The sequence below is a fragment of the Pongo abelii genome, chromosome 8, assembly GCF_028885655.2.
Source record: "Pongo abelii isolate AG06213 chromosome 8, NHGRI_mPonAbe1-v2.0_pri, whole genome shotgun sequence".
Taxonomy (NCBI): domain Eukaryota; kingdom Metazoa; phylum Chordata; class Mammalia; order Primates; family Hominidae; genus Pongo; species Pongo abelii.
This window is the reverse complement of record NC_071993.2, coordinates 71863739-71889477: the sequence shown is the minus strand read 5'-3', so window position 1 is coordinate 71889477 and position 25739 is coordinate 71863739. Positions and strand designations below refer to the sequence as shown.

Here is a 25739-nt window from a genome sequence, read left to right as displayed (position 1 = left end):
CTATGTGAACTATGTGATCATACTAACAGAAACACCGTCAAACATTTTATTCACAAGTGATTTGTGCAGTCCCAATAATAAATCTCAGTGTTAGACACAGTCCTCACAATGTAGCAACTTAACACAGAGTTCAGAAGCGCACTTCAAGAATATAAAGAGAGAAAGAATCAAGGCAAGAATAAGGAAGGAGAAGAAGGAGAGGACATGGAGGGAGGAAGAATGTGAGGAGGCAGGGGTGGGAGGCTGGGGCTCCTCAGCATTCCCGCCTCCCTCTGCTGGTCCGTGGTGAGGGAGGAGTGAGGGCCTCCTGTGGCTGACATTCTTCCAGGGAACTCTGCACAGTCCTGCTGATATCATCAATTTCTTTTGCTGCTGCCTTGAAAAGTAAACAAAAAAGGGCTGCAACACTGCAACTCCATCAGGGGCATGGGAAGATGAGGGTGGGGATGGGGTGAAGGAACAGGAATCCAACAAATATTAAGAGGACAAACTTTGGTAGGAAAATGATAGACCAAGCAAAGTAAAAGGCAAAAAACTTTAATGGTTATTTTGCTAAAGATAAAACTCTGGGTGGTAAAGGAATTAAAGGCAGAGTCTCAAAGAGGTATTTGCACACCCATGTCTGTATTAGCACTACTCCCAATAGTCAAGAGGAAGCAAGCCAGGTGTTCACTGATGGAGGAACAGAGTGTGGTACGCACATGTAATGGAACATTCCATTATATGTATAATACAGGAAGGAAATCCTGTCACCTGACACAGCATGGATAAACCTTGAGGACATTATGCTAAGTGAAATAAGCCAGTCACAAAAAGACAAGTCACTGTATGATTCCACTTATATGAGATACTGAGAATAGTCAAAACCAGAGAGACAGAAAGCAGAATGGTGGCTGCGGGGGCTGGGAGTAGTGGGAATTACTGTTTAATGGGTACAGTTTCCGTTTTACAAGCTGAGAAGCCTATGGAGATGGATGGCGGTGACGGCCACACAGCATTATGAATGTATTAACAGTTAATGTTACTGAACTGTGCACTTAAAAATGGTGAAGACAGTATGTTTTATGAGTATTTTATGACAATTTAAAAATTAAAAGAAAAAAAAAACAGAACACACTAAGGGTTATAGGCACAAATTCTCCTTATGCCCACCACCATCTCAGTTGGTAGTCTGATGGCTGTAGACACCATTAGAGGCAATAGTGAATCTATGGGGAACCACCCAGGAAAGTCACCATCCAAATGTCCACATCCCTGCTTGGCAATTAAAATGAGACACTTTTCTTCAGCACCTGGTGAAGATGTTTAGTTTCTAGTGCTTTCCAAGATCCACCTCAGGAGAAGTCAATTTGTCCACAGGAAGCATAGTTTCCAAAGCTGTCTACGGTGAACCTCTGAGAGATGTGAATTGAATTTAGCTTTAGGGAGCCAAAGTAGAAGTTCTCAAACAACTGAAAAGGAAGAAAACCCAAAATGAATATTTAAAGTATAGATGAAAATATTAAACATCAGATTCTCTTGTAAAAACACCAAACCACAAAAATCCCAACAAACCTCTCTTACTTTTTCTTTTCAGTGTTTACTCTGAATAGTGATCCAGGAGAGGAGGGATGGCGGTGGGAGTGAGAAAAGAACAGCCAGCTCTTCTCTCTGATTAATTCTAAAGTCTCCCCTGACAAATGCACCAGAGAAAGAGGTCTGAAAAGTCAAATCCAAAATTCATCTACTGACCAGATATGATCAAAAACTTATAGCAAACGCCCCGTGGCCACACCCTGACTCACAGACTCTGACCAGGCTGCTTCTGACTTCCAGCGACTGACCATGCAGGGATCTCGGCTTTATTGCACCAGGGTTAAATTTGACATAACATATGTCTAATCAATGCCATTTGTTAGGAGCGCCGACTAAAATAAATAGAAGATAAGGCTCCTGACTCACAAGTGATTCAGACAAACCACTGAGGGACACAGAGCATGCACATATACACAGAACAACCCAAGGGACACTTCTACTTGCCAACAGAATAAGTACAAGTGATTACTTATCAAATACCTTTATTAGACTTGGATTCAAGCCAGCGACCTAAAATAAATACTTTTTACTATGATCCTGTACTTTATAAAAGCTTTCAAGTGTGTCAGAGTGAGGGATGAACCATACATACTCCAAGAGGGACTGGACTTTGTGATTACCATATTTATAAGGCAGGACCCAAAATGACATCAGAATTCACCCCAGGAAAATGCAGCCATAGTGCCTGAATAAGGAGCATCAAAGAGTAAAGAGCATACCTTCCTCTGTTAGGATGTAGGAATTGCTCTTTCTTAAAACATCAGTACAATCCCAAGAAAGCCTTGGTTGTTTTTTAGAGATAGGGTCTCTCACTTTGCTGCCCAGGCTGGAGTGCCTTGGATTGCAGTAGTGCAATCATGGCCTCAACTCCTAAACTCAGGCAATCCTCCCATCTCAGCCTCCCAAAGCACGGAGATTACAGGCATTAGCCACCATACCTGGCCCCAAGAAAGGCTTGTGACACATGTCCCCAACGATGCTTGAGGGGACCTTTGCACATGGACAAGCGACTGTCTTTTCACTTATTTTTATACAACCTCCACACACATGGACCTTGGCCACCATTGCTTTTCCTCTTCCTGCAATTAATGGCCTAGCAAAACGGCTGAGGGTTCATTAAAGGCTAACTTTATAAAGCCCAGTAAATATTGATTCTTCAACATGACATCAACTTGACCCCAAAGATCTATTTAGAGGTTGTGTGCTGCATTGTCTTGTGTTTCAGAAAGGTGATCAGCTCCTGCCTGCATTGATTTACACAATTAACTTCTCTTCCTGGCTTTGGCAGCCTGCTTAAACCATATCCACCCTTTTATGTAAAGAAATTCAGCCTGAAATGGTTATCTGCTAATCCCTTTGCTGAACATTAATTTGAAGTGAAAGATACGTCACTAAGACTGACAGATTTATAGCTCTGCAAACTGAAGCCTTCTAGGTACAGAAAAGCTATAACCAAAGAGGCAATAAAAGACAATACAAAAGAAAACTAAAAGGAAACTCATAATACTTTCAACAAGTTACTTTTTAAGGATTGGCAGCCTGTGAGTTCTCTACCTTCTTCTCTGTGTGCCCATGTTTTCAAGTAGTGGGGAGGCCACAGTGAGGAGCTGCAAGTGACCAACCCATGACTTCACTTCACCTTATGCAGATGGCCTACAGACAGCATGAATCTGCCAGGGATATTCTCCTACTCCAGGTTTAAGGAAATAGCAAATGTAGCAATCATGAAGTTAGCTGGGATGTGACTGCAATGCAGTAACAGAAAAACTGAAAGAGATAACTAAACATAAATTCTCACGTCCACTAAGGCAAGAGCAGGCTGTGGGAAGAGTGCTGGATTCTAAACTCATGCCCGGACATGTAAGCTGTGTGACTGTGGACAGAAGACACCACCCACTGGACCAACCACAACAGGGGCAAAAGATCATAATGCGCAAAGACCTCATAAGAGCAAGTACAAGGCCAGGCGCAGTGGCTCACGCCTGTAATCCCAGCACTTTGAGAGGCTGAGGCAGCCAGATCACCTGAGGTTGGGAGTTTGAGACCAGCCTGACCTACATGGAGAAACCCCGTCTCTACCAAAAATACAAAATTAGCCGGGCATGGCAGCGGATGCCTGTAATCGCAGCTACCCAGGAGACTGAAGGAGGAGAATCGCTTGAACCTGGGAGGCGGAGGTTGCGGTGAGCCGAGATTGCGCCACTGCATTTCAGCCAGGGCAACAAGAGAGAAACTCTGTCTCAAACAAACAAACAAACAAATAAACCAAAAAAAAAAAAGCAAGTACAAGTACCTGGTGTGCTCACTGAGCAGGGTTTAAAAAAAATAAAAAATACCTTGTAAACTGTAAAGTGCTATGGAAAATTAGTATTTCCGTATGGTATTTCTTATGATGTTTTTAAATATCTCTCTGCCATCATTACCCTTGTATTTATTTTACCTTTGTAAGTTGCCATGTTCTTTCATACCTTTTGATAACATCACAACAAATGGATTTCTCACCCAGACGTCCCTAGTGCCAGTGCCAATCTTCATGTCACCCTTCCTACCTCTGTTCTTGTCCTCTATGTTTATGATTTAGTAACAGATAATTTACTAGCAATTTTTCAGTTATCTTACTGCTTAGTTATTGTTACATCTTTTTTTTTTTTAAGATGGACTCTCTCTCTCTCTCAGTCACTCAGGCTGGAGTGCAGTGGCGCGATCTCAGCTCACCACAACCTCTGCCTCCCGGGTTGAAGCTATTCTCCCTCAGCCTCCTCAGTAGCTGGGATTACAGGCATACACTACCACACCCAGATAATTTCTGTATTTTTCAGTAGAGACGGGGTTTCTCCATGTTGGCCAGGCTGGTCTTGAACTCCTGACCTCAGGTGATCCGCCTGCCTTGGCCTCTCAAAGTGCTGGGATTACAGGCATGAGCCACCATGCTCAGCCTGTTATATCTTTATTCTTTGTTTTTTTCCTTTTTATTTATTTTCTTAATAGAGACAGGGTCTTGCTAGGTTGCCCAAGCTGGTCTTGAACTCCTGGGCTCAAGTGATCCTCCTGCCTTGGCCTCCCAAAGTGCTGGGATTATAGGCATGAGACATCGTGTCCCGCCAATGTATCTTTATTCTTAAGTCTTTTAGGTCTATCAATTATTTCTAATGACTCACTAAAATATAAGCCCTATAGAGGAAGAAGCTGAATCCTACTGTACTGTAACATTATCTAGTAGACTGCATCTGATCGATAAATATCTGCTGGACAAAATGACAATGAAAACTAATGCTGTAGATGTCCATGTACATCCCCAAGTCTGGAAAGAGAAAACTATGACATGCACTTGTCTAGACTGGATTTAAAGGTCTAATGTATCGGTTCCCATCAAGGAATTTCTGAACAAGACTTGCCAAATTATATTACTTCAAATCAAGGGGGCAGGGGACATTTCTACATGTTTCTTATTTGTGAAAACCTAGATCTCTTTCTTAGCTTCAGTACCTGATCTGGAATATTGCTGAGCACCTGATGTTATGCATTTTCATGCAAAGAGGCACATGAAAGTAGTTCTGTCTCCCAAGTGCTTACCATCTCGTTAGGGAGAGTGCATATCAGAAGAGGGAAATGCTGATGACCTGGGTGTGTCCATCTTATGGAAAGTCACTGAGTCCTTTACTCTGTGATCTGTGTGGCTTTCTGTATGTATGTTCTACTTTAATGAAAAAAGCCTACCTAAAACAATATAGGCAGTAAAGGTTAAGTGTGTGAGATGAGAGGTACAGGCCATCAATAAATGCAGCAGGAGGTAAGGAAACAAGGGATGCTGAGGGCTGCGGACCTAGGAAAGCCATCTGGAGGAGACCAGACCTGAGCTGGGCCTTGGTGGCAGGTAGAGGGCGTAACACAGAGGAGGGAGGGCAGCAATGAAGGCAGAAATGGGCATGGTGGGCTAGGCCAGGCAAACAGTTTAGATGTTTGGAAGGTTCCTAGAGTGAAGCAGTGAGAAAGACCGAAGGAAGGAGAATCAGATTAAGGGTGTCCGGGGGACCTGAGGCTCAAGTTCACAAGCTATACTTCATCCTACATGGTGGGGAACCACTGAAGGCTTTAGGGTAGGTTGGTGGCCCAAGATGAAAACCATGTTTTAGGGAGATTAACCTGGGTATGATGTGTTGTGCTGACTGGAGAAGGGAACAAAAGAAAGAAAAAAAAGGAGACCATGGTAGTAGTCCAGTCATGAGGGTGATGTTGAGTGTCTCAACTACAAACAGGCAGTGGGCTTGGAAAGACTGGAGCAGATGTGAATGAATGAACGAAGCCATGAATGAAACTATGAATGAAACACAGACTGAAGCTAAATGATGAGAATTTATGAACACAAAGAAGGAAATAACAGACACTGGGGCCTCCTTGAGAGTGGAGAGTGGAGAGTGGGAGGAGGGAGAGGAGCAGAAAAGGTAACTACTGGGTACTGAGCTTAATACCTGAGTGATGTAATAATCTGTACAACAAACCCCCGTGACACATGTTTACCTGTGTAACAAACCTTCACATGTACCCCCAAACCTAAGATAAAAATTACAAAAGAAACATAGAAACGCCTTGGTGACTTTCTGGATGAGAAGGAGATGGAAAAATCAGTGATGATGGGTCCAATGGGTGTATATGAGGCTGCCATTGACAGTAACAGAACATTTTTGAGAGGGAGCTACTTCATGGGGAAAACAACAAGTTCAGGTGTGTTTACACACTCATGTCTGTATCACACCCACTAGCTCTCTGTGTCCCAAGCCCTTCTCGATTCTAGGATTTTCCTGATAGGCTCTGAGAATATGCATCAGAGACACCTGTAGCACAGTTAGGTGGAAACAGATCACCATAAAAGGCTTTATGAGCGTCCCTCCTTTTATTGAGTTGTAGTTCTTTTTATATTAGGGAAATGAACCCTTTTTGTCTATGTAACAAGTTGCAAATACATATATTTCCTCTAGTTTGTCACTTGTCTTTTGACTCTGCTTATAATGGTATTTACCATATCAACTTTAATTTTTATGAACTCACAATTATCATAACAGGAGATTTTAAAAACGTTACCTAATGCCAATAATTATATATTAAAAGATTGGCCAGGTGTGGTGGCTCACACCTGTAATCCCAACACTTTGGGAGGCCAACGCAGGCAGATCATCTGAGGTCAGGAGCTCAAGACCAGCCTGGCCAACATGGTGAAACCCCATCTCTACTAAAAATACAAAAATTAGCCAGGCATGGTGGCGGTCGCCTGTACTCCCAGCTACTTGGGAGGCTGAGGCAGGAGAATCACTTGAACTCGGGAGGCAGAGGTTGCAGTGAGAGGAGATTGCATCATTGCACTCCAGGCTGGGCAACAAGGCAAAGCTCTGTCTCAAAACAAAACAAAAAAAAGATCAAAGTGAACCAGAAATATATAGGTATTGACAACAACACTAATGAAGATGACAACAGCCAACATTTATTAAGTAAACACATGTGCCAGGAATTATCTCATTGCATCCTCACGACTCCAGGAAATAGATCCTATGATTTTTTTTTTTTTTTTTTTTTGAGACGGAGTCTTGCTCTGTCGCCCAGGCTGGAGTGCAGTGGCGCGATCTCAGCTCACTGCAAGCTCCGCCTCCCGGGTTCACGCCATTCTCCTGCCTCAACCTCCCGAGTAGCTGGGACTACAGGCGCCTGCCAGCGCACCCGGCTAATTTTTTGTATTTTTAGTAGAGACGGGGTTTCACCGTGTTAGCCAGGATGGTCTCGATCTCCTGACCTCGTGATCCACCTGCCTCGGCCACCCAAAGTGCTGGGATTACAGGCATGAGTCACCGCGCCCGTCCGGCCAATAGATCCTATGATTAATCCCCATTTATAGTTGAGCCTTAGGCTTAGATGTCTTAAGTAATTTGCCTAAAGACACACATGAAGTTGATGGTGTTCAGGACTTCTCAAAATATGGCATCTTGGCATTTGAGCAAACAGCAGAAGCAGGAAAGTCTCTCTCACCTTCCACAGCCCCTCTTCCCTGAAGCAGACGATAAAACCTATGAAGGCCGTCCTGTGACCTCCTGCTCTTCTCCCCTGAAGCAGGTCATAAGACCCTCATTCGACAGGTACCCTCCCTTTACCCAGAGGAAAGGAATATCCTTATCTGTGAAGACATAGGGCATAGAGAAGAATCTGAACAAACAGGCCTTGCTAAGCCTCCCCTCAGTTTATTACCATTAGACCACATCCTTTGTCCTCCAACCATACTTCTCCATGACAGTCAAACTTACTTATAAAAATCAAACCTACTTATAAAAATACACAAGTTACCTCTTGGATCTTTATTTCTGAAGGCTCCCGTGTCATGTAAAGCTTGTATTAAATAAATTTGTATGTTTTTCTCTTATTAATCTGACTTTTGTTACAGGGGCCTCAGCCATGAACCTAGTGATGGGTTGAGAGAAGAAATCTTTCCTCTCCTACAAAATAAAGGTAAAAAACTGAGATTCACACCCAGACAGCCTCACTCTAGAGTCTGAGCCCATTGATTCCTGTACTCTATTGCACCTTAATGTGAGTGGCTCCCCTTGAAACACAGCCCCATTAAATAGCCACGGTGAGGAACGCTGACCCAGACAACTCCCAAAGACTGAAATGAACATGTTCTTTCACTTGCTGTTCCTATATTCACTGCCACTGCTTTTCCTGGACCTGGTTTAAGAATCGGATGGCTCTAGCTCAGCTGGAAGCATTTTAATTGAATTCTGGATGAAAATAAGCACGAGTCAACTAAAAGGCTATATTTAATTTGGTATTTGAATGGGGAAAGAAGGAAAAGCTTAAACTACAAGTTTAAAAAAAAGAAACTTGGTTGCTCTTTTGAACCTGAACTAAACATGAAGAACAAAGTGTTGTATTGTTTAGAAAATAACAGAACAGGAAAAATTTAAATTAAAAAAGAATCTAGTTAAGGTGTCTGAATCATGTTGAATTTTTTCTCCTCACTGTTGTTTTATAACAATTCCCTTGGGGATTTTGAAACCTAAACCATTTTCTTTCTGAAAACATTTTTCCCTGACATGCACACACATACAGCCCTGTTGTTATGGAAGTATTTTTTAAAACCTACTATAAAGGAACACAACAACGAACAGTACACAAAACTACAAATATTTAATGAGGAAATGGAAATAGGATTAAAACTCCCAATTGCTGTGATATAATTGTAAATAATAAGTACTGACTTGGACGATTTAAGAAAATTTAAAACCACACTGGGCGCGGTGACTTATGACTTGACTTCAGAGGGATGGATGGACTCCGGAGGAGAGACGGCTTGACTTCCAGGAAGAGCCGGCCAGAAACAGGCAGACTTTGGGGTAAGATTACCTGCCCATCCCGTCCCTTCTCCAGCTCCCATGTCTGCTGAGAGCCATTTCCATCACTTAATAAAATTCTCTGCCTTCAACATCCTTCAAGTGTCTGGGCAACCTCATTCTTCTTGGATGCCGGACAAGAGTTCAGGACCCACTGGGTGCAGGTACCCAGAAAAGGCTGTCACACTGGCCCTTTGCCCTCACTGGCAGAGGACAGCCACCCCACATGATGAGGCAAGGGTACCACTGAGCTGATCACACGCTGCTGTCCACAGACAGCGGGACTAAGAGAACATTCTAACATGCCCTCTGGGGCTTTGGGGATCACTGGCACCCTCATCTAGACACTGCCACGGGGCCCACACGGAGCCTGCTTCTGCCAGCACCCAAAATGGCCAGCCAGATCCCATACTCACTTGCTCACGTGCTCCCTCCCACAAGGGGTTGAGCACGGAGAGCCAAATAAATGGGGCACCCCCGTCACAAGTCTGACAAAGGGGTCAAGAAAAATCCTGCATCAATAATATCTTTAGAAAATTAAACAAACTTTTCCTATCACCGAGTAAAGAGAAAAATGTAGACCTTTGATGAAAGGTTTTTGGTCAAAATCAAGGTTTTCCCTGACAAAGAATGGCAAGATAAAACCCAACCATCCTGCTGTCTCCTGCTCACATGATCTGTGAAGCCTACCATTTTCAGTTTATACATGTTTCTTTCCTAGGGAGAACACAAAGGGAATTATTGATTTCTGGTAATGTTGTGGTATACACTGAAAGAAAACAAATATCAAGATTTAAGGGCTCACTGTGGTTATTTTTTCTTGCATTCGTTTCAAATCTTCTACTCCTTCCCCATTGCCCTGTGACACAGCCATCAAAGACCAGAGATAACTCCAAATGCAACAAGGCTGCCAAAATGAAACCCGCAATCTCAAACAGAGGTGGGGAGGAGGGTGGAGAGGGGCCTTCTCTTATCTGTGACCTCGGGCTACAGAACCGAATGAATGGCCAGTCCACAACAGCGCAGCGACAATCTGCTGGGGATCCCTGCTCACTTGGCTTTCCCAAATGAGGCTTGCTCTTTTCTTCAATCTTAGACAAAGCTGTGGTTACTCTCTTCCAAGATCCCTCTTTTAAGAAAATCTGCTTCTTATGCTGGTGGCCTCGGTGAACTATTTGCTGTCTCAATACTACTTGAATAAGAAGAAATTCAGTTTTGAAGTTAAAAATGAAAATTCAAAATATTCAAGTCTTATGCTATTTATAATCATTCTTGACACACATGAGATAAACCAACCCTTAGAATATAATCTGGTGCAACTGAAAGTAAGTACAGGGGGTTCAATTAATTCAAGTATTTAGAAGAATGTACTAGGTCATATTTCTAAGAAAGGATGCTATTGTTCTCATGTATGGCAATCAGACTTTTGAAACTCAAAGCAGAGTGAACAGGAATAGCAAATGCATGCTACTTTGAGGTTTTCCCAGTGTTTTTCTTCCATAGTCTGTTTTACCAACTTCTATTTCTCACAATTATCCCGTTTATAGATAAAAGTAACAGTAATAACACTATTTTGTACTTAATAATAATGCTTAACCACCTACCTCCCTACGAGGGATGGTATGAGGATGAACAGAAGACAGGCTGACAAGTACTTTGAGCTCTTTGGGAAGGCACTCCCAGTATGAAGCCTTGCTGTGGTTAAATAACACCTTTCATCTAAGGATCTAAAAGTGTCTTACAAAGCCCAGCTCATTAACTCCAAAAACTGCTATGATATAAACCAGAGCTGAGCATTATTATCCATAAGAAACAGGGACAAGCTAGGACCACTAATACTGTGAGAGAAATTTAAGAGTTCCTGGGATGAGGCCTAGGATACAGGCCAGTAGAAGGCCATGTCCACAAGGCAGTGTGTATGGGCCTCTCAATTCCAATAACAAATATGTACCAAAGAATGCCAAGTGGGGAAGCAGGTCCATCCTTAGGCTGTGCATATACAACCAGATAGCGAAGAATGAGAAGCAAAGGATGTGAAAAGCTATCATCACAGCCCTTGGAAGATCCCAATTGCAAAACATCAAAACAAATAATGGTATATTTCAGATGCATTCCTCATAAAAGAGGCATCTAGGTACAGGACTAGTATGACTTCACGCAGCAAACAGAAAGATACAAATACCAGACTAAAAATATAATCGATTTTGAAAAAAAAAATCAAGGTTCTTCATATGTCTTGTTACTAATCTCACTCAGAATTAAGATCACTTTATTGGGAGTTAAGTCATCAAAAAGAATTAAGTTCACAAATAAGTTTCCACCCCCCAAAAAAACAAATTTTGTTTCAAAGTTATGTTTATTAAAATTCCTCAAGCCTAAAAAAAAAAATTCTGAGTTTCTGCCAAATACCATGCATTTGTCTTCTGGGCCACCTGTGAGATTACTTCTGAGGAGACCAAAAGTGGGAGGTATGAACAGGCAAGAAGGAAATGGAGATCCACCACATCCGGGGTCAAAAAAAACTTTCCATCTACTTTAAAAATACTCATATGGGCTGTGCCCAAGTGGATTCTTTCTAAACATCATCACAAAAGAATGTAATTGAGTCTGTTTACCCTAAGGTAAGTCATGCTCCTCTACACACAGACACACATACCTTCACCTAGGTACAAAAAATAGAAATTTCTTTTCTACTGAAGAAAGGGGACAAAAAGTTTCTTGGGGCAGACTAGACTTTAATGCTTTCCTATTGTGAAAATAAGTAATTCAAAATCTAAGCTGTTGGAATCTTAACATATTGTAAGGCTTAAGGGAATGTGATTATGTGAGTCACTTAAACTTGTATCTGTCACCTGGGCAGCTGTAACTGTTGTTTTTCTGATTATAGATTAGCCTTTTTCCTCACCTACACTGTTTTGTAAATTGTTGTTAATGAATTTGATTAAACTTCCCTCTTATATTTCTCATACAAAGACTTAAAAGACTATCACATCATCTAGGATGGTATGTTAAATACTTTCTTTTTTTTTTTTTTTGAAACAAGGTCTTACTCTGTCAGCCAGGCTAGAGTGCAGTGGCGTGATTACAGCGCACTGCAGCCTCCACCTCCCAGGTGCAAGCGATCCTCCCTCCTCAGTCTCCTGAGTAGCTGAGACTACAGGTGCATGCCACCATGCCTGGCTAATTTTTGCATTTTTTGTAGAGACATGGTTTTTCCATGTTGCCCAGGCTGGTCTCAAATTCCTGGGCTCAAGGGATCCTCCTACCTCTGCCTCCCAAAGTGCTGGGATTACAAGCGTGAGCCACCACGCCAGGTCCTACACTCGTAAGTTGGAAAGGAAGTGAAAACAAGCTGTACAGAAAAGAAAACAAACTGTAATTAACTAAATTATAGCTCATAAACCAACCTTGTATAGAAAATGTTATAATCCTACTAAATTTGTTTTCTGCCTATATAAGCAGGACCTTAACTTTTAACTTTAAGAACTGACCTCATTTCTCTGAAGTCCCTGTTTCCCAAATGGCCATTCCCAGCTTTTCACTTGAATAAACTTTTAAAAACTGAGTTCTGATCCTTTCCATTATTGCTGGTCGACATTATCAATGACTACAGACCCACTCCCTCCCCCAATTTCTCCATCTTTAAACAGGGATGATCCTCTACAAAGATGTTCTGCAGTTAAAGATAAATTATAAGATGAAATTTTGAGCTCTGATTATTATTGTCACTCACTGACTATAATCTCTAATGCATCACTGCAGGAACCAAAATGCAGAGTATCCTTAAAATAAAAAAGGAGAAGGTTTATCAGGTACTCTGACAGCTTACAGGCTCTACAGTCATTATCTGGTCTCATAGGGCTGTAATATTTTTAAAGACCAAAATAGGAACATCTACTTCAGAATAAAAGACAATGAAGGTGGCAGGTAGTGACTATCCTAGAGTCATCTCCAAATACAGCTTAACTCTGCCCAAGATGCCACTTTTAATCTGAAACGTCAGACTGCAGTGATCAGTGGTGTGAGAGCCAATAATATTATAGTAGCTAATAATAGCCAATAAAAGAGAGGACAGAATGCACTTCCAGAAGGCCTGGGGCACCTCAGATCCAAGGAGCAAGGTCAAGGGCAGTCTGTGGGAGGAGCAATTCTTATCAACATTGTGGCCTCATTGAGGAGAGCAGCAAAAAGGCTGTTAAGTCAGTAGAACAGCTGTGATTTTTCAACCCATCAGCAGGCCACTCCTGTTTTTGTTTCCATTAAAATAGTACCAAAAGGCTTGTGTGTCCCCAGAGCCCAAGTCCCCTCTCCACTGACTGAGATGGCATTCCTTGCACAGAATGGGAACAGGAACTTCCCTCACTCATCCTGCTTTCAAATCACCTGCCTGTCTTGCTGCAGTGAGCAAGAGGAATGCTCAAATGAGCATTAGCCTGACCTAAGGATGTGCTGGCAGAAGGCAGACAAGCAGAGCCAGGGAGGGAAGGCTTGAAAACTTCCTTCAAATAATCACTCAGGGATGCACTTTGGGAATTTGGCCTGAGGCTCACTGCTGATGTAAGGATTATCAAGTTTAAGATTGCTGTTAAGGCCAAATGACCTATTAGAGGGTGAATTAAAACCGCTATATACAAACAGGATGCCAGGCAGTTCTGCTGAGGACCTCAATATTCAAAATGCCAAGGGATTTCCCCTCTCTGCAGTCTTTCAATTTTGAAAAACAGCAACAAAATAATATGAGTGGGGGTAGGAGGTAGAGGAGAAAAGAGGCTATGCCGACCCGGCTGAAGAACCCACACCTAATCTCCACCTAATCTCAGCACAGGCTAGGCACACTCCGCCCGTTTCCACATTACGTCGCAGAATTAGCCTCAGAGATGAGAGGTGAAAGTTCAATTTGCTGCATTATTTCTTCCCAAGGAAGCCTTGCCACAAGGCATGGGTATTACTGCTTTACCTGACAAAACTGCCCCTGGGGCTGATGGCTAGCAGAGACTCTTCAAGCCTGTGACTAGCAACCCTAAGGGCAGGTGCCCTTTCAGAACTAATCTAGTTGATGTTTCTGCAGATTAATTCTCTCCCTTAGAAAATTATCTCTTCTTAATGCTCTTATTTCTGGTGTGGTCATCTTCCCTCAGGTATTATTCATAATGGTCCCTCAAACAAATGCAACAGAAGATAAATGTTTGGTCTCCGTATTACACAGTAGAAAGGAAGAGCAAGTCAGCAGAAATGAATCCTTAGAGGGGAGTACACAGGGGACAGCAACAGGGACATTTCTTCCTGGCCCCCGGCTTTTGGGAGGCTGGGCACAAAGGGGCTGACTATTGTGCCAAGGCAACAGATTCAGGAGCAGTATGGAGGAAACCAGTCACCAGCCTCAGCCCATCTCCACTCCAACTTCTCCACCAACAAGGCAGCATCCAGAAGTTGAAGAGCAAATCAGGCCGGGTGCAGTGGCTCACGCCTGTAATCCTAGCACTTTGGGAGGCCGAGGTGGGTGGATCATGAGGTCAGGAGTTCGAGACCAGCCTAACCAACATGGTGAAACCCCGTCTCTACTAAAAATACAAAAATCAGCTGGCCGTGGTGGCACATGCCTGTAATCCCAGCTACTCAGCAGGCTAAGGCAGGAGAATTGCTTGAACCCGGGAGGCGGAGGTTGCAGTGAGCTGAGATCGCACCATTGCACTCCAGTCTGGGCGATAGTGCAAGACTCCGTCTCAAAAAAAGCAAATCAGATGTCCCTAGGCAATATCAGACAATGTAAAGAGTACACATACATACAAATAACAGCTGTCCAAATAATGGCTGGCCTTGGACTGGCTCCCTGGAAGAGGGGAGAGAGGCTGCCACATGTTATCAACTAAGTTATTTTCAACTAAGTTACCTCATTAGACGGGAAGACATGAAATACTGCATCCTCTGTCAGAACCAAAGCAAACATGCCTTGAGTAGCATCACTGTAACTTCATAGACTACAACACACACTTTTCTATAATCTAATTCAGATGGCCCTCCTTCCCCTCTGCAAAAGTGTGGGCTAGATGTCAAATAAGCAAAATGCTTTGGAAGAGAGAGAGGGTTATCATTTCCACATATGTCACAGTCATAAGGCCACTACAATTTAAGAAATTGGTATCAGGCCAGGCGTGGTCGCTCATGCCTGTAATCCCAGCACTTTGGGGGTCCAAGGTGGGTGGATCATTGGAGCCCAGGAGTTCAAGACCAGCCTGGGCAACATGGCAAGACATTGCTACAAAAAAATACAAAAATTAGTTGGGTGTGGCAGCACACGCCTGTAGTCCCATCTACTCAGGAGGCTGAAGTGGGAGGATCACTTGAGCCTGGGAGACTGAGGCTGCAGTAAGCCAAGATGATGCCACTGCACTCCAGCCTTGGGTGACAGAGCAAGACCCTATCTCAAAAAAAAAAAAAAAAAAAAATTCAAAGTTTTAACCTACAACTGAGAGAATAAACTCTGAATTGAATTTCTGGCTGATTTATACCGTTTTCTCGCTTTTAATTTGTAATAATAATGTTCACATTTGAGTATTAATTCTAAAATTGTTTAATCCCTGGGATATGGGGAAGAGAGCATCTTTTTTTTTTTTTTTTTTTGAAACAGAGTCTCTCACTGTAGCCCAGGCTGGAGTGCAGTGGTGCGATCTTGGCTCACTGCAAGCTCCACCTCCCGGGTTCATGCCATTCTCCTGCCTCAGCCTCTCGAGTAGCCGGGACTACAGGTGCCTGCCACCATGTCCAGCTAATTTTTTTGTATTTTTAGTAGAGACAGGGTTTCACGTGTTAGCCAGGATGGTCTCGATCTCCTGACCTCGTGATCCGCCCGCCTCGGCCTCCCAAAGTGCTGGGATTACAGGCATGAGCCACCACACCAGGCCAAGCATCATTTTTTAAGAAGACATCACAGCTTCATAGCGTAGCGAGCTTCACTCTTGTTTCTTTTACCTCCTTCCACCAGTGTCCTCTAACATTTGGAATAACACTTAGCCATTGTTGGTACAAAGCCCCTGAAACTAAAACAGTTTTATTTGGTCTGGTCTCTAACAAAGGGCTGCTTCAAAGAGGACAGTGCCCTGTCACCATCTCTGGGTCCAAATTTATATTCTGCTACTGGTTTGTTTATACTGTAGCTAAAAACACACAATGCAGAATATATGTACAATGGAATAATATTCAGCCTTAATAAGGAATGAAATTCTGACACATGCTACAACATAGGTGAACCTTGAAAACATTATGCTGTGTGAAATAAACTGGACACAAAAGGACAAATGTACAATTCCACTTACATGAGGTACCTAGAGTAGTCAAATTCATAGAGACAGAAACTGGAGTGGTGGTTACCAAGGGGAAGGGGAAATGGGGAGTTGTTCATTAAAATGAGTTTTAATTTGGAATGATGAATAAGTTCTGGAGATGGATAGTGATGATGGTTGCATAACAACATGAATATACTTAATGCCACTGAATTGTACACTTAAAAATGGTTAAAATAGCCAATCTTATGTATATTTTACCACAATTTAAAAAAACAACAGCCAGGCGCAGTGGCTCACACCTGTAAGCACATCACTTTGGGAGGCCAAGGTGGGTGGATCACTTGAGGTCAGTAGTTCAAGACCAGCCTGGCCAACATGAAACCCCATCTCTACTAAAAAGAAAAAAATTTGCCGGGCATGGTGGCACATGCCTGTAATCCCAACTACTCAGGAGGCTGAAGCACGAGAATCACTTGAACCCAAGTGGTGGAGGTTGCAGTGAGCCGAGATCCTCCACTGCACTCCAGCCTGGGCAACAGAGCTAGACTCTGTCTCCAAAAAAAAAAAAAAAAAAAAAAACCCAACATACAATAGACCCAAAGTGACCCACTCATTTCATCAGTGAACTACATCCAAAATAATATGAACAGTCCTAGAAATGAACACATAAAAGAGATAAGTATTTTCTACAATAAGAACAGACATCCCGTTCAAAGAGTTCATAAGAATGACATCACAGGAACCAAAGACAATTGAATATTTATTCCCCCTCCCTCAAATGCACCAAGCAAGCATGTAGCTTAGTGTTTTATATTTAGTAGGTATTCAATAAACATTACCAAATATTTATTTTCATTCTGATAAGAACCAGAAATGATTTTAAGAAAGGTAATGCTAACGTCTTAATTTTTTTTTCTATTTCTTGTTATTGTGCTGGCTGGGCCCTTTCAAAAACCCTGCATCATTCCCTGCCTGACCCAGGACAACACATGGAAGTATTCCAGTCCCACTGCAAAGAGGAATAACCTGTGAACATGAATTCAAAAGAGAGCAAAGGTATTTTACAGACCAGGGAAGATGCATCTTCCCAGAATGGATGTTGGCTTCTGCCAAAAATCAGCCAATTTCTTGTTTTTCAGTTCCATGTTAACAATGGTTTCACCTCACTGACAGCCGTATCTTCAGATGCTCTCATTAGTGTTTTAAGACTTCACTGTCCAGGCAAAGTAACACATAAGACACATTTAAAAATTCCAAGGAAAAGTTTTGGTGAAACACAGCTTAGATTTGAATATTCCTTTTCCTCACCCCCTAAATAGACTGAAATAAGAAGTTACAACACCAAACTGAAGCATTTCAAACTGTACTTTTTCCTTATATATCTGATGCTCTAAGGAACTGCCCAATCACCTGTCAGAAGTCTTTCAGATCCTTTAAAACATAGTATATTGTGTTTCTATTGCTGTCAAAATATGAGAAGCCCCTAATAATCTTCTGTAATCTCCTATTTTTATAGCTTTTCATCATCAAAGAAGGGAGGCAGAGCCATATCTTATCACTAACAAAGCACCATATTCTAGCAAGATGTCTTGTCACAATCTCCTTCCTAAACTTTCACATTTTTCTGACACTCATGCTAATTGTAAAATTAGCACCATTTACTTGCAAGTTCAGTGCACTTTATTTTTCATTCAATATTTTTTATTAATACCTTCTGTAATAAGGCATAAATGAAGCTGCAAACAAAATCACTGTCCATGTTTCAAGTTAATCAGTGTATACCACAGAGAAGCAGACAATTAATTCTGGATGTATTTTGAAATAAAAGAAAGTTAAATGTAAATTTAAGCTCATTATTATCTTTATCAGCTGAGTCTTGCTATGTGTAGTAATAAAGCTGCAATCAAATTTAATTGAGAAATGAACTTGAAAGATTATGAGTATGAGCTATAGGTATATTCAGTTTGCGGCTCTCTTTTCTTGAGTTGAGTAACCTAATTTTAAAAAAGAAATAAATGGCTGGGCATGGTGGCTCACGCCTATTATCCCAGCATTTTAGAAGGCCGAGGCAGGCGGATCACGAGGTCAGGAGATCGAGACCATCCTGGCTAACATGGTGAAACCCCGTCTCTACTAAAAATACAAAAAATTAGCCGGGCATGGTGGCGGGCACCTGTAGTCCCAGCTACTCGGGAGGCTGAGGCAGGAGAATAGTGTGAACCCGGGAGGTGGAGCATGCAGTGAACTGGATCGCACCACTGCACTCCAGCCTGGGCGACAGAGTGAGACTCTGTCTCAAAAAAGAAAAAAAGAAACATTTGCTAGAAATGAAAATAATTAATTAAACAGAAATTCAATAGGATTGACTGTTGTTAACTAAATCTTTATGACATAATTACTTTATCTTGAGGGCCTATTAAATAAGTGCATCATATTTAATCATAAAGCAAAATTGTGTTGGGTGAAATAAAAGAAAAACTAAACTCTAACCTCTAAGACAGGAGTCAGCAAACTTTTTCTTTAAAAGGCCAGGAGGCCACACAGATTCCACCACAAGTACTCAACTGTGCCAAATGGTGTGTAAGTAAATGAGCTGAGCTGTGTTTCAACAAAGTTTTACTTACTTGGATTTCACATAATTTTCATATCATGAAATAGTATAGTATTCTTCTTTTGATGTTTTTTCAATCATTAAAAAATGTAAAAACTATTCTTGGTTAGAGGGCCATAAAAAATACAGGTGGTGGGCCACGTTTGGCCTTCAAACAGTAGTTTGCCAAGTCCTGCTTTAAGAGTTTATTATATGAAGTACAAGGCAAAAAATATCCCCTCTGGCAAATCTAGTGTTCTATTGATGCATAAGAAAAAATCTTTTTCTTCTCTCCTTCCAAAATCTGATGTCTATAGAAAACAGTTCCAAAAAAGTTTCCTGAGTGCCTGCCAGGTGCAAGACACATTGCTAAGCACTGAGAGGCACCTAAGAGGTCTCTGAACAATCAAAGTAGGGAGAGGGGGGTAGCTGAGAGATGGATAGAGCTTTATTGATTTGGACGGCTCTTACCATTAAGGAAGAGGTAGTATCTGTATTGGACTTTGAAGAACAAGTATCATTTGAATACATGAAGACTGTAGTAAAAGAAAAACACAGAGATAAGGACAAAACCTTAGGGAATAGACATATTATGGAGTGAATTTTTTAAAAAGTAGCTCCAGAGTCAGGAAGAAAACCAGGAGAGCCAACTGCCACTGAGGCCAAGAGAAGAAGGCTTTTGAAGGAGAAAAGGGCTTAACACTCTCAGCGCGGATACTGGGGAAAAAGTAAAAGTAGGTCAAGACACTGAACAAACAGGGGCTATCAATGACTTTTTACAGTGTTGTTTTGGTATAATGGTAGAGGTGGCAGACAGGTTGGAGAGAATAAATAGGGACTAGTCTGAAAGGGATGGTGGTAGGAAGAATGGCTTTATAGTGCTTATTCAGACTAGAGAAATGGGTTCTCCTTCCTTAAAACAAAAAACACTCATGAAAGATGCAGCTACCTTCTTAGTAAATTGCTCTAATATGAAACACTCTAATAAGAAAGTTGTTCTTTATACCAGTTAAATTCTTATACTCTTTGAAATCAAATGGCACAATTTATGTGGTAAGATCAACAGTTAATAAAAGGTGCATTTATCGTAAACATTGCAAAAAGACACTGCCAAGAATCAACAAACTTTTCTGGAAGGTGCTATATAAACACATGCACACCCCAAATGGTTAAGTGTCCTACTAAGCTCCTAAGTGTATGTCTGTTTATCTTTCTTTATAAAATTTTTTATTTCAACATAGTTTTACACTTATAAAAATGTAATAAGAATAGTAAAAGGAATCCTGAATAGTTTTATCCTTCCTTCTTTTTTAAAAACCTACTTCAAGAAAAGCATTCTTTGGCTGAACTTCCTGCTTTTTGTTCTTTGTAATGTAGATATTGCCATTAAATTTTGGCCATCAGTTTAAAAACTGTTAGGACTCAAGTAGTTTAGTTAATGTTGTCCATGATTCAGTCACAAGTTGTAAGAAAGCAAAGTACAATACAAGCTCACTTAACAGAGTTCCTGTTTAAAATTCATTGGGCTTCTTTAATCTTTAGATTGATATTTTTCACCAACTATGCCCCATTCTCTCCTTCTGAGGTTCCAATTATATATATGTTAGATCTTCTCACTTACTATCCTGAATGTTTTGTTCTCTTTCTGTAATTTTTATCTCTGTCTATGCATCATTCTAGATAATTTCTTCTGATCTAACTTCCAGTTCACTATTTCCCTCTTCAGCTATGTCTAATTTGCTGCTAAACCCATACACTGAGCTCTTTATTTCAGTTATTGCCTTTTATAGTTCTAGCATTCTATTTGGTTCTTTTTCAGAACTGTTACATTGGTTTTTCTTTTTAATAGTTCCCAATTCTCTGATAAAAATTTTAAGCTTGCCAGCCAGGCACAGTGGCTCATGCCTTTAATCCTAGCACTTGGGAGGCTGAGACAGGAGGATCACTTAAGCCCAGAAGTTCGACATCAGTCTGGGCAACATAGTAAGACCCCATCTCTATATTTTAAATTTTTTATTTTCTGCGATGGAGTCGCACTCTGTTGCCCAGGCTGGAGTGCAGTGGTGTGATCTCAGGTCACTGCAACCTCCACCTCCCAGGTTCAAGCAATTCTCCTGCCTCAGCCTCCCAAAGTGCTGGGATTACAGGCATGAGCCACCATGCCTGGCTTTTTAAATTTTAAGAATTAAAAAACAAATTTAAGCTTGGCTTTGATTTCTTCAAACACAGTAAGCATAGTTGTTTTTAGTCCAAGTCTGATAACTCTAGTATGTCATATATTTATGAGTTTTATAAGTCTGTTTGCTTATTGTGACTGGTTTCCTCTTATGTCTAATCATCTTTGACTGTGTACTGGCCACTTTTGGAGAAAAAGTTCCCTGGAGGAATATTTTTAGGCAGAGGGTGATGGTACCTTCTTCCAGAGATTTCTGTTTGCTACGGCCATATGCCTGGAAGCACTACCAGTTCAGAGCCTCTTTCATCCAAGATCAAGACCTTAGGGTCTATTTCCTCCTTTTAGAACACTAATGTTAATTTTTGCACTGATTGAGAATGCTCTTTGTCATATTTTCCCCTCATATTTTCTCTTTGCCATTTGCCAGAGATTTCCTTGACTCTTTCTTCCAATCTTTGATTGAATATACGTATATGTGCATGCATATATGTAATCTCCAAGGACTCTCTCATTCTCTAATTGATCCTTTTAAATAACATTTTTACTTTCCAAATGATTCTTCAGAAAGTTGTATATCTGTTTCACTAACAATTGTCTACTTCACATGATTGTCAAGAATAATGTAATTGCTTTCAATGCTATATATAAAAGCTATTACAAAATATTAGTATGACCAACTGAACTGCAGTTTGTTTATTAGCATTAAAAGCCTGGAGAAGAAGTGACATCTGCTAGTGATTTTACTTAAACAATATTAAAATATCCAGTCATAGAAATATAACGTAGTAAAAAAGGCACAAGAGCCATGGTGAAAATCAAGGGACAATAACTTTATCCTAAATTCCATTTGCTGTTATATATCCTGCTATAATAGTGCAATGGGACATTTAGCAATAGACAATCAAGGAAAGACTTTCTGAGAAATTTGAGTTTTGAGAAAAAAATCTAAAGAAGAGCCAAGTGACTAAGAAAATAATTTTTGGCCGGGCATGGTGGCTCACGCCTGTAATCCCAGCATTTTGGGAGGCCGAGGCGGGCAGATCACAAGGTCAGGAGATCGAGACCATCCTGGCTACCACGGTGAAACCCCATCTCTACTAAAAATACAAAAAACTAGTCGGGCGTGGTGGCACACACCTATAGTCCCAGCTACTTGGGAGGCTGAGGCAGGAGAATTGTGTGAACCCGGGAGGCGGAGCTTGCAGTGAGCCAAGATCGTACCACTGCACTCCAGCCCAGGTGACACAGCGAGACACCATCTCAAAAAAAAAAAAAAAAGAAAAAAATAAATAATTTTCAAAAACAGTATATAATATGGCTGAATATTGAATCGAATAACAAAACTCGATAATAAAAAGAAACAATGTTTTCTTCCTCAAACGAAATAATACACTTCCTGGCTGGGCATGGTGGCTCACGCCTGTAATCCCAACACTTTGGGAGGCCAAGGCGGGTGGATTACCTGAGGTCAGGAGTTCGAGACCAGCCTGACCAACATGGTGAAACCCCGTCTCTACTAAAAATACAAAATTAGCCAGTCATGGTGGTGCACGCCTGTAGTCCCAGCTACTCAGGATGCTGAGGCAGGAGAATTGCTTGAACCTAGGAGGCGGATGCTTCAGTGAGCCAAGATCGCACCATTGCACTCCAGCCTGGGCAACAAGAATGAAACTCCGTCTCAAAAAAAAAAAAAAGAAAAAGAAATAATATACTTTCTAAACGCTAGTCTCCCTCTGCAAGCATTAATATCTTTTTTTAAAAGCTACAAGACTTCTAGTTTCCAGTCTAGCATTAAGGACTCTGGAAGTCGCCACTCCATCCTAACAAGTGAAAAGCTGAACAAACTGAAACCTTGACAACTCTTCATAGGTCTGTCAGAAGAGTGAGGTCGGGGACAAATTGCTGCCCCCAAAACTGGAGACACACACAGGTGGATACAGAGAATCACAAGGGAGAAGAAACCCACAGGAGAAACCTCCAGAGAATGGAGTAACCTAACTGTAATTGACGAACTGCTAGAGGCTGTGTGGACAAGTCTAAGAGTTAGAAACTCCAGGGAACCACCTCACCAAAGGTTTTTGTAGTTTAACCTCCAAGAGCTCTACTTGGCCTCCTGCTTCCAGCAGGGGGAGGAATAAAAGAACCATTCTGAAATATGCCAGACCACTTTGTTCTTAACAAGGCCCGCCCTCAGGAGAAACTATTTTACCAGAGCCTAACCTGCTAGGGTTTTATGAAAGCTTAACATACCTAGGGGAAGGATGATATCCAACTCCAGCCCCCTCTAGCCATCCACAGTGGGGAAGAGAAATATCCAGCCCTAGTGGGCACTAACCTTCCATATGTAGGAACCCCACCTCAGCTCCCTCCAGTCTTCCACATAGGGGCCCCTCTAACCATCCTGTCCCACCTAACAGGGCTGATGAGAAGCATAGGTGACATTCACAGTCCACTGGCACAAGCTCACCAAAAGACTGAGACCTAATCACAGAATTACAGAACACTTCCCCTCCCTCCAACCTTACCATCACACCACAGTACATCATGTCCCTTTCACCCAGTACATCATATCCAGATTCAACAAAAAATTACTACAAGACATAGTAAAAGGCCAAAAAAAAAAACACACAATTTGAAGAGACAGGGCAAACATCAGAACCAGAGTCAGAAATGGCAGGGATGTTGGAATTATCAGACTGGGAACAACTATGATTAATATGCTAAGGACTCCAATGGATAAAGGAGACAACATGCAAGGACAGATGGATAACTCAGGCAGAGAGATGGAAATTCTAAGGAAGAATCAAAGAGAAATGCTGGTGATTAAAAGCACTGTAACAGGCTGGGTGCAGTGGCTCACGCCTATAATCCCAGCACTTTTGGATCACCTGAGGTCAGGAGTTTAAGACTGGCCTGGCCAACATGGTGAAATCCCATCTCTACAAAAATACAAAAATTAGCCAGATATGATGGCGGGTGCCTGTAATCCCAGGTACTCGGGAGGCTGAGGCGAGAGAATCGCTTGAACCCAGGAGGCGGAAGTTGCAGTGAGCCGAGATTGCACCACTGCACTCCAGCCTGGGCAACAGAATGAGACTCCATCTCAAATAAATAAATAAGTAAATAAATAAATAATAAAAATACTGTAACAAAAATAAAGAATGCCTTTGATGGGCTCATTAGCAGACTGGACATGGCTGAGAAAGAATCTCTGAGCTTGAGGATATGACAATAGAAACTTCCCAAACTGAAAAGCAGAGAACAAAGACTGAAAAAACACAACAGAATATCCAAGAACTGTGGTACAACTACGAAAGATATAAGGTACACACAATGCAAATACCAGAAGGAGAAGAAAAAAAGGAATGGAAACAATATTTGAAGGAATAAAGACTGAGAATTTTCCTAAATTAATGTGAGATTCCAAACCACAGATCTAGGAAGCTCAGAGAGTACCAAGCAGAATAAAGGCCAAAAAAAAAAAAAAAAAAATTGTACCTAGGCATATCATAGTCACACTTCTGAAAACCAAAGATAAAGAAAAAATTGTGAAAGAAGCCGAAGGGAAAAAACAAATACTTCTCCTATATAGAAGCCAAGATAAGAATTACATTTGACTTTTCCTCAGAAACCATGCAATCAAAAAGAGAGTGGAGTGAAATACTGTTGAGAGAAAGAAACTCCATCAACCTAGAATTCTGAACCCTGTGAAATTATCCTTCAAAAAATGAGGGAGAAACAAGTATAAGCGATATGCTAAGAAAGGAGAGAAAAAGAAATCATATATAATGCTCAAATAAACCAAAAAAGGCAGAAAAAGTGTGGGAGGCAAAAACAGAAACAAACAACAAGGGCAACAAATACAGAACAGTAACATATATAATAAACATTAATCCAACTATATTAATCAATAATCACTTTAAACATCAATGGTCTAAATACACCAATTAAGAGGCAGAGAGTGTTAGATTAAAAAAAATAATAAAGCATCCAAACAATATATTGTCTACAAGAGATCGACTTTTTATTTATTCATTTATTTTGAGACAGGGTCTCGCTCTGTCACACAGGCTGGAGTGCAATGGTGCAATCATAGCTCACTGTAGCCTCAACCTCCCAGGCACAAACGATCCTCCCACCTCAGCCTCCAAAGTAGCTGAGACTACAGGCATGCACCACCATGCCCAGCTAATTTTTTAAATTTTCTGTAGAGACAGGGTCCCACTGTGTTGCTTATGCTGGTCTTGAACTCCTGGGCTCAAGTGATCCTCCCATGTGGGCCTCCCAAAGTGCTGGGACTACAGGCATGAGCCATTGTACCCAGCCAAGAGACTCACTTTAAATATAAAGACACACAGAGATTAAAAATAAAGGGATGTCCCAGCATAGATGGGTTCTTAAAAAAAAAAAAAGTAAATAAATAAAGGGATGAAGAAAGATATACCATTCTAACATTAACTGAAAGAAAGTTGAGTAGCTATATTAATTTCAGATGGAGCAAACTTCAGAGCAAGGAAAGTTATTATGAATAAAGAGGAGCAATACATAATGATAAAAAGATCAACTGTCCAAGAAGACCTAACAATCCTTAACACATATGTGCCTAAAAACAGTGTCAAAATACATGAGGCAAAAGTTGACAGAAGCAAGAAGAAACAATGAACTCACTATTATAGTTGGAGACTTTAACCCCCATATATCAGAAATGGACAGATCCAGAAGGCATAAAATCAGCGAGGATT

At 41.3% G+C, this 25739-nt stretch overlaps 1 protein-coding gene across 8 annotated transcripts in view; it reads right to left on the bottom strand.

Moving 5' to 3' along the window:
• The window catches only part of ASCC1 (activating signal cointegrator 1 complex subunit 1), a 126597-nt gene that overhangs the window by 7500 nt on the left and 93358 nt on the right, over positions 1–25739 (bottom strand). For 4 of the 8 annotated variants that reach the window (XM_024254060.3, XM_009245501.4, XM_054522497.2 and 1 more), the window contains one exon: positions 522–1451. The exons of 1 other annotated variant lie outside the window; for it this stretch is intronic. In XM_024254060.3, the coding sequence (XP_024109828.1) occupies positions 1335–1451 (117 nt within the window). In that variant the 3' untranslated portion in view covers positions 522–1334. Of the gene's footprint in view, positions 1–32; positions 377–521; positions 1452–25739 lie in introns of those variants that run through there. 3 more of the 8 variants (XM_063727609.1, XM_063727610.1, XM_063727612.1) reach the window with 3 other exon arrangements.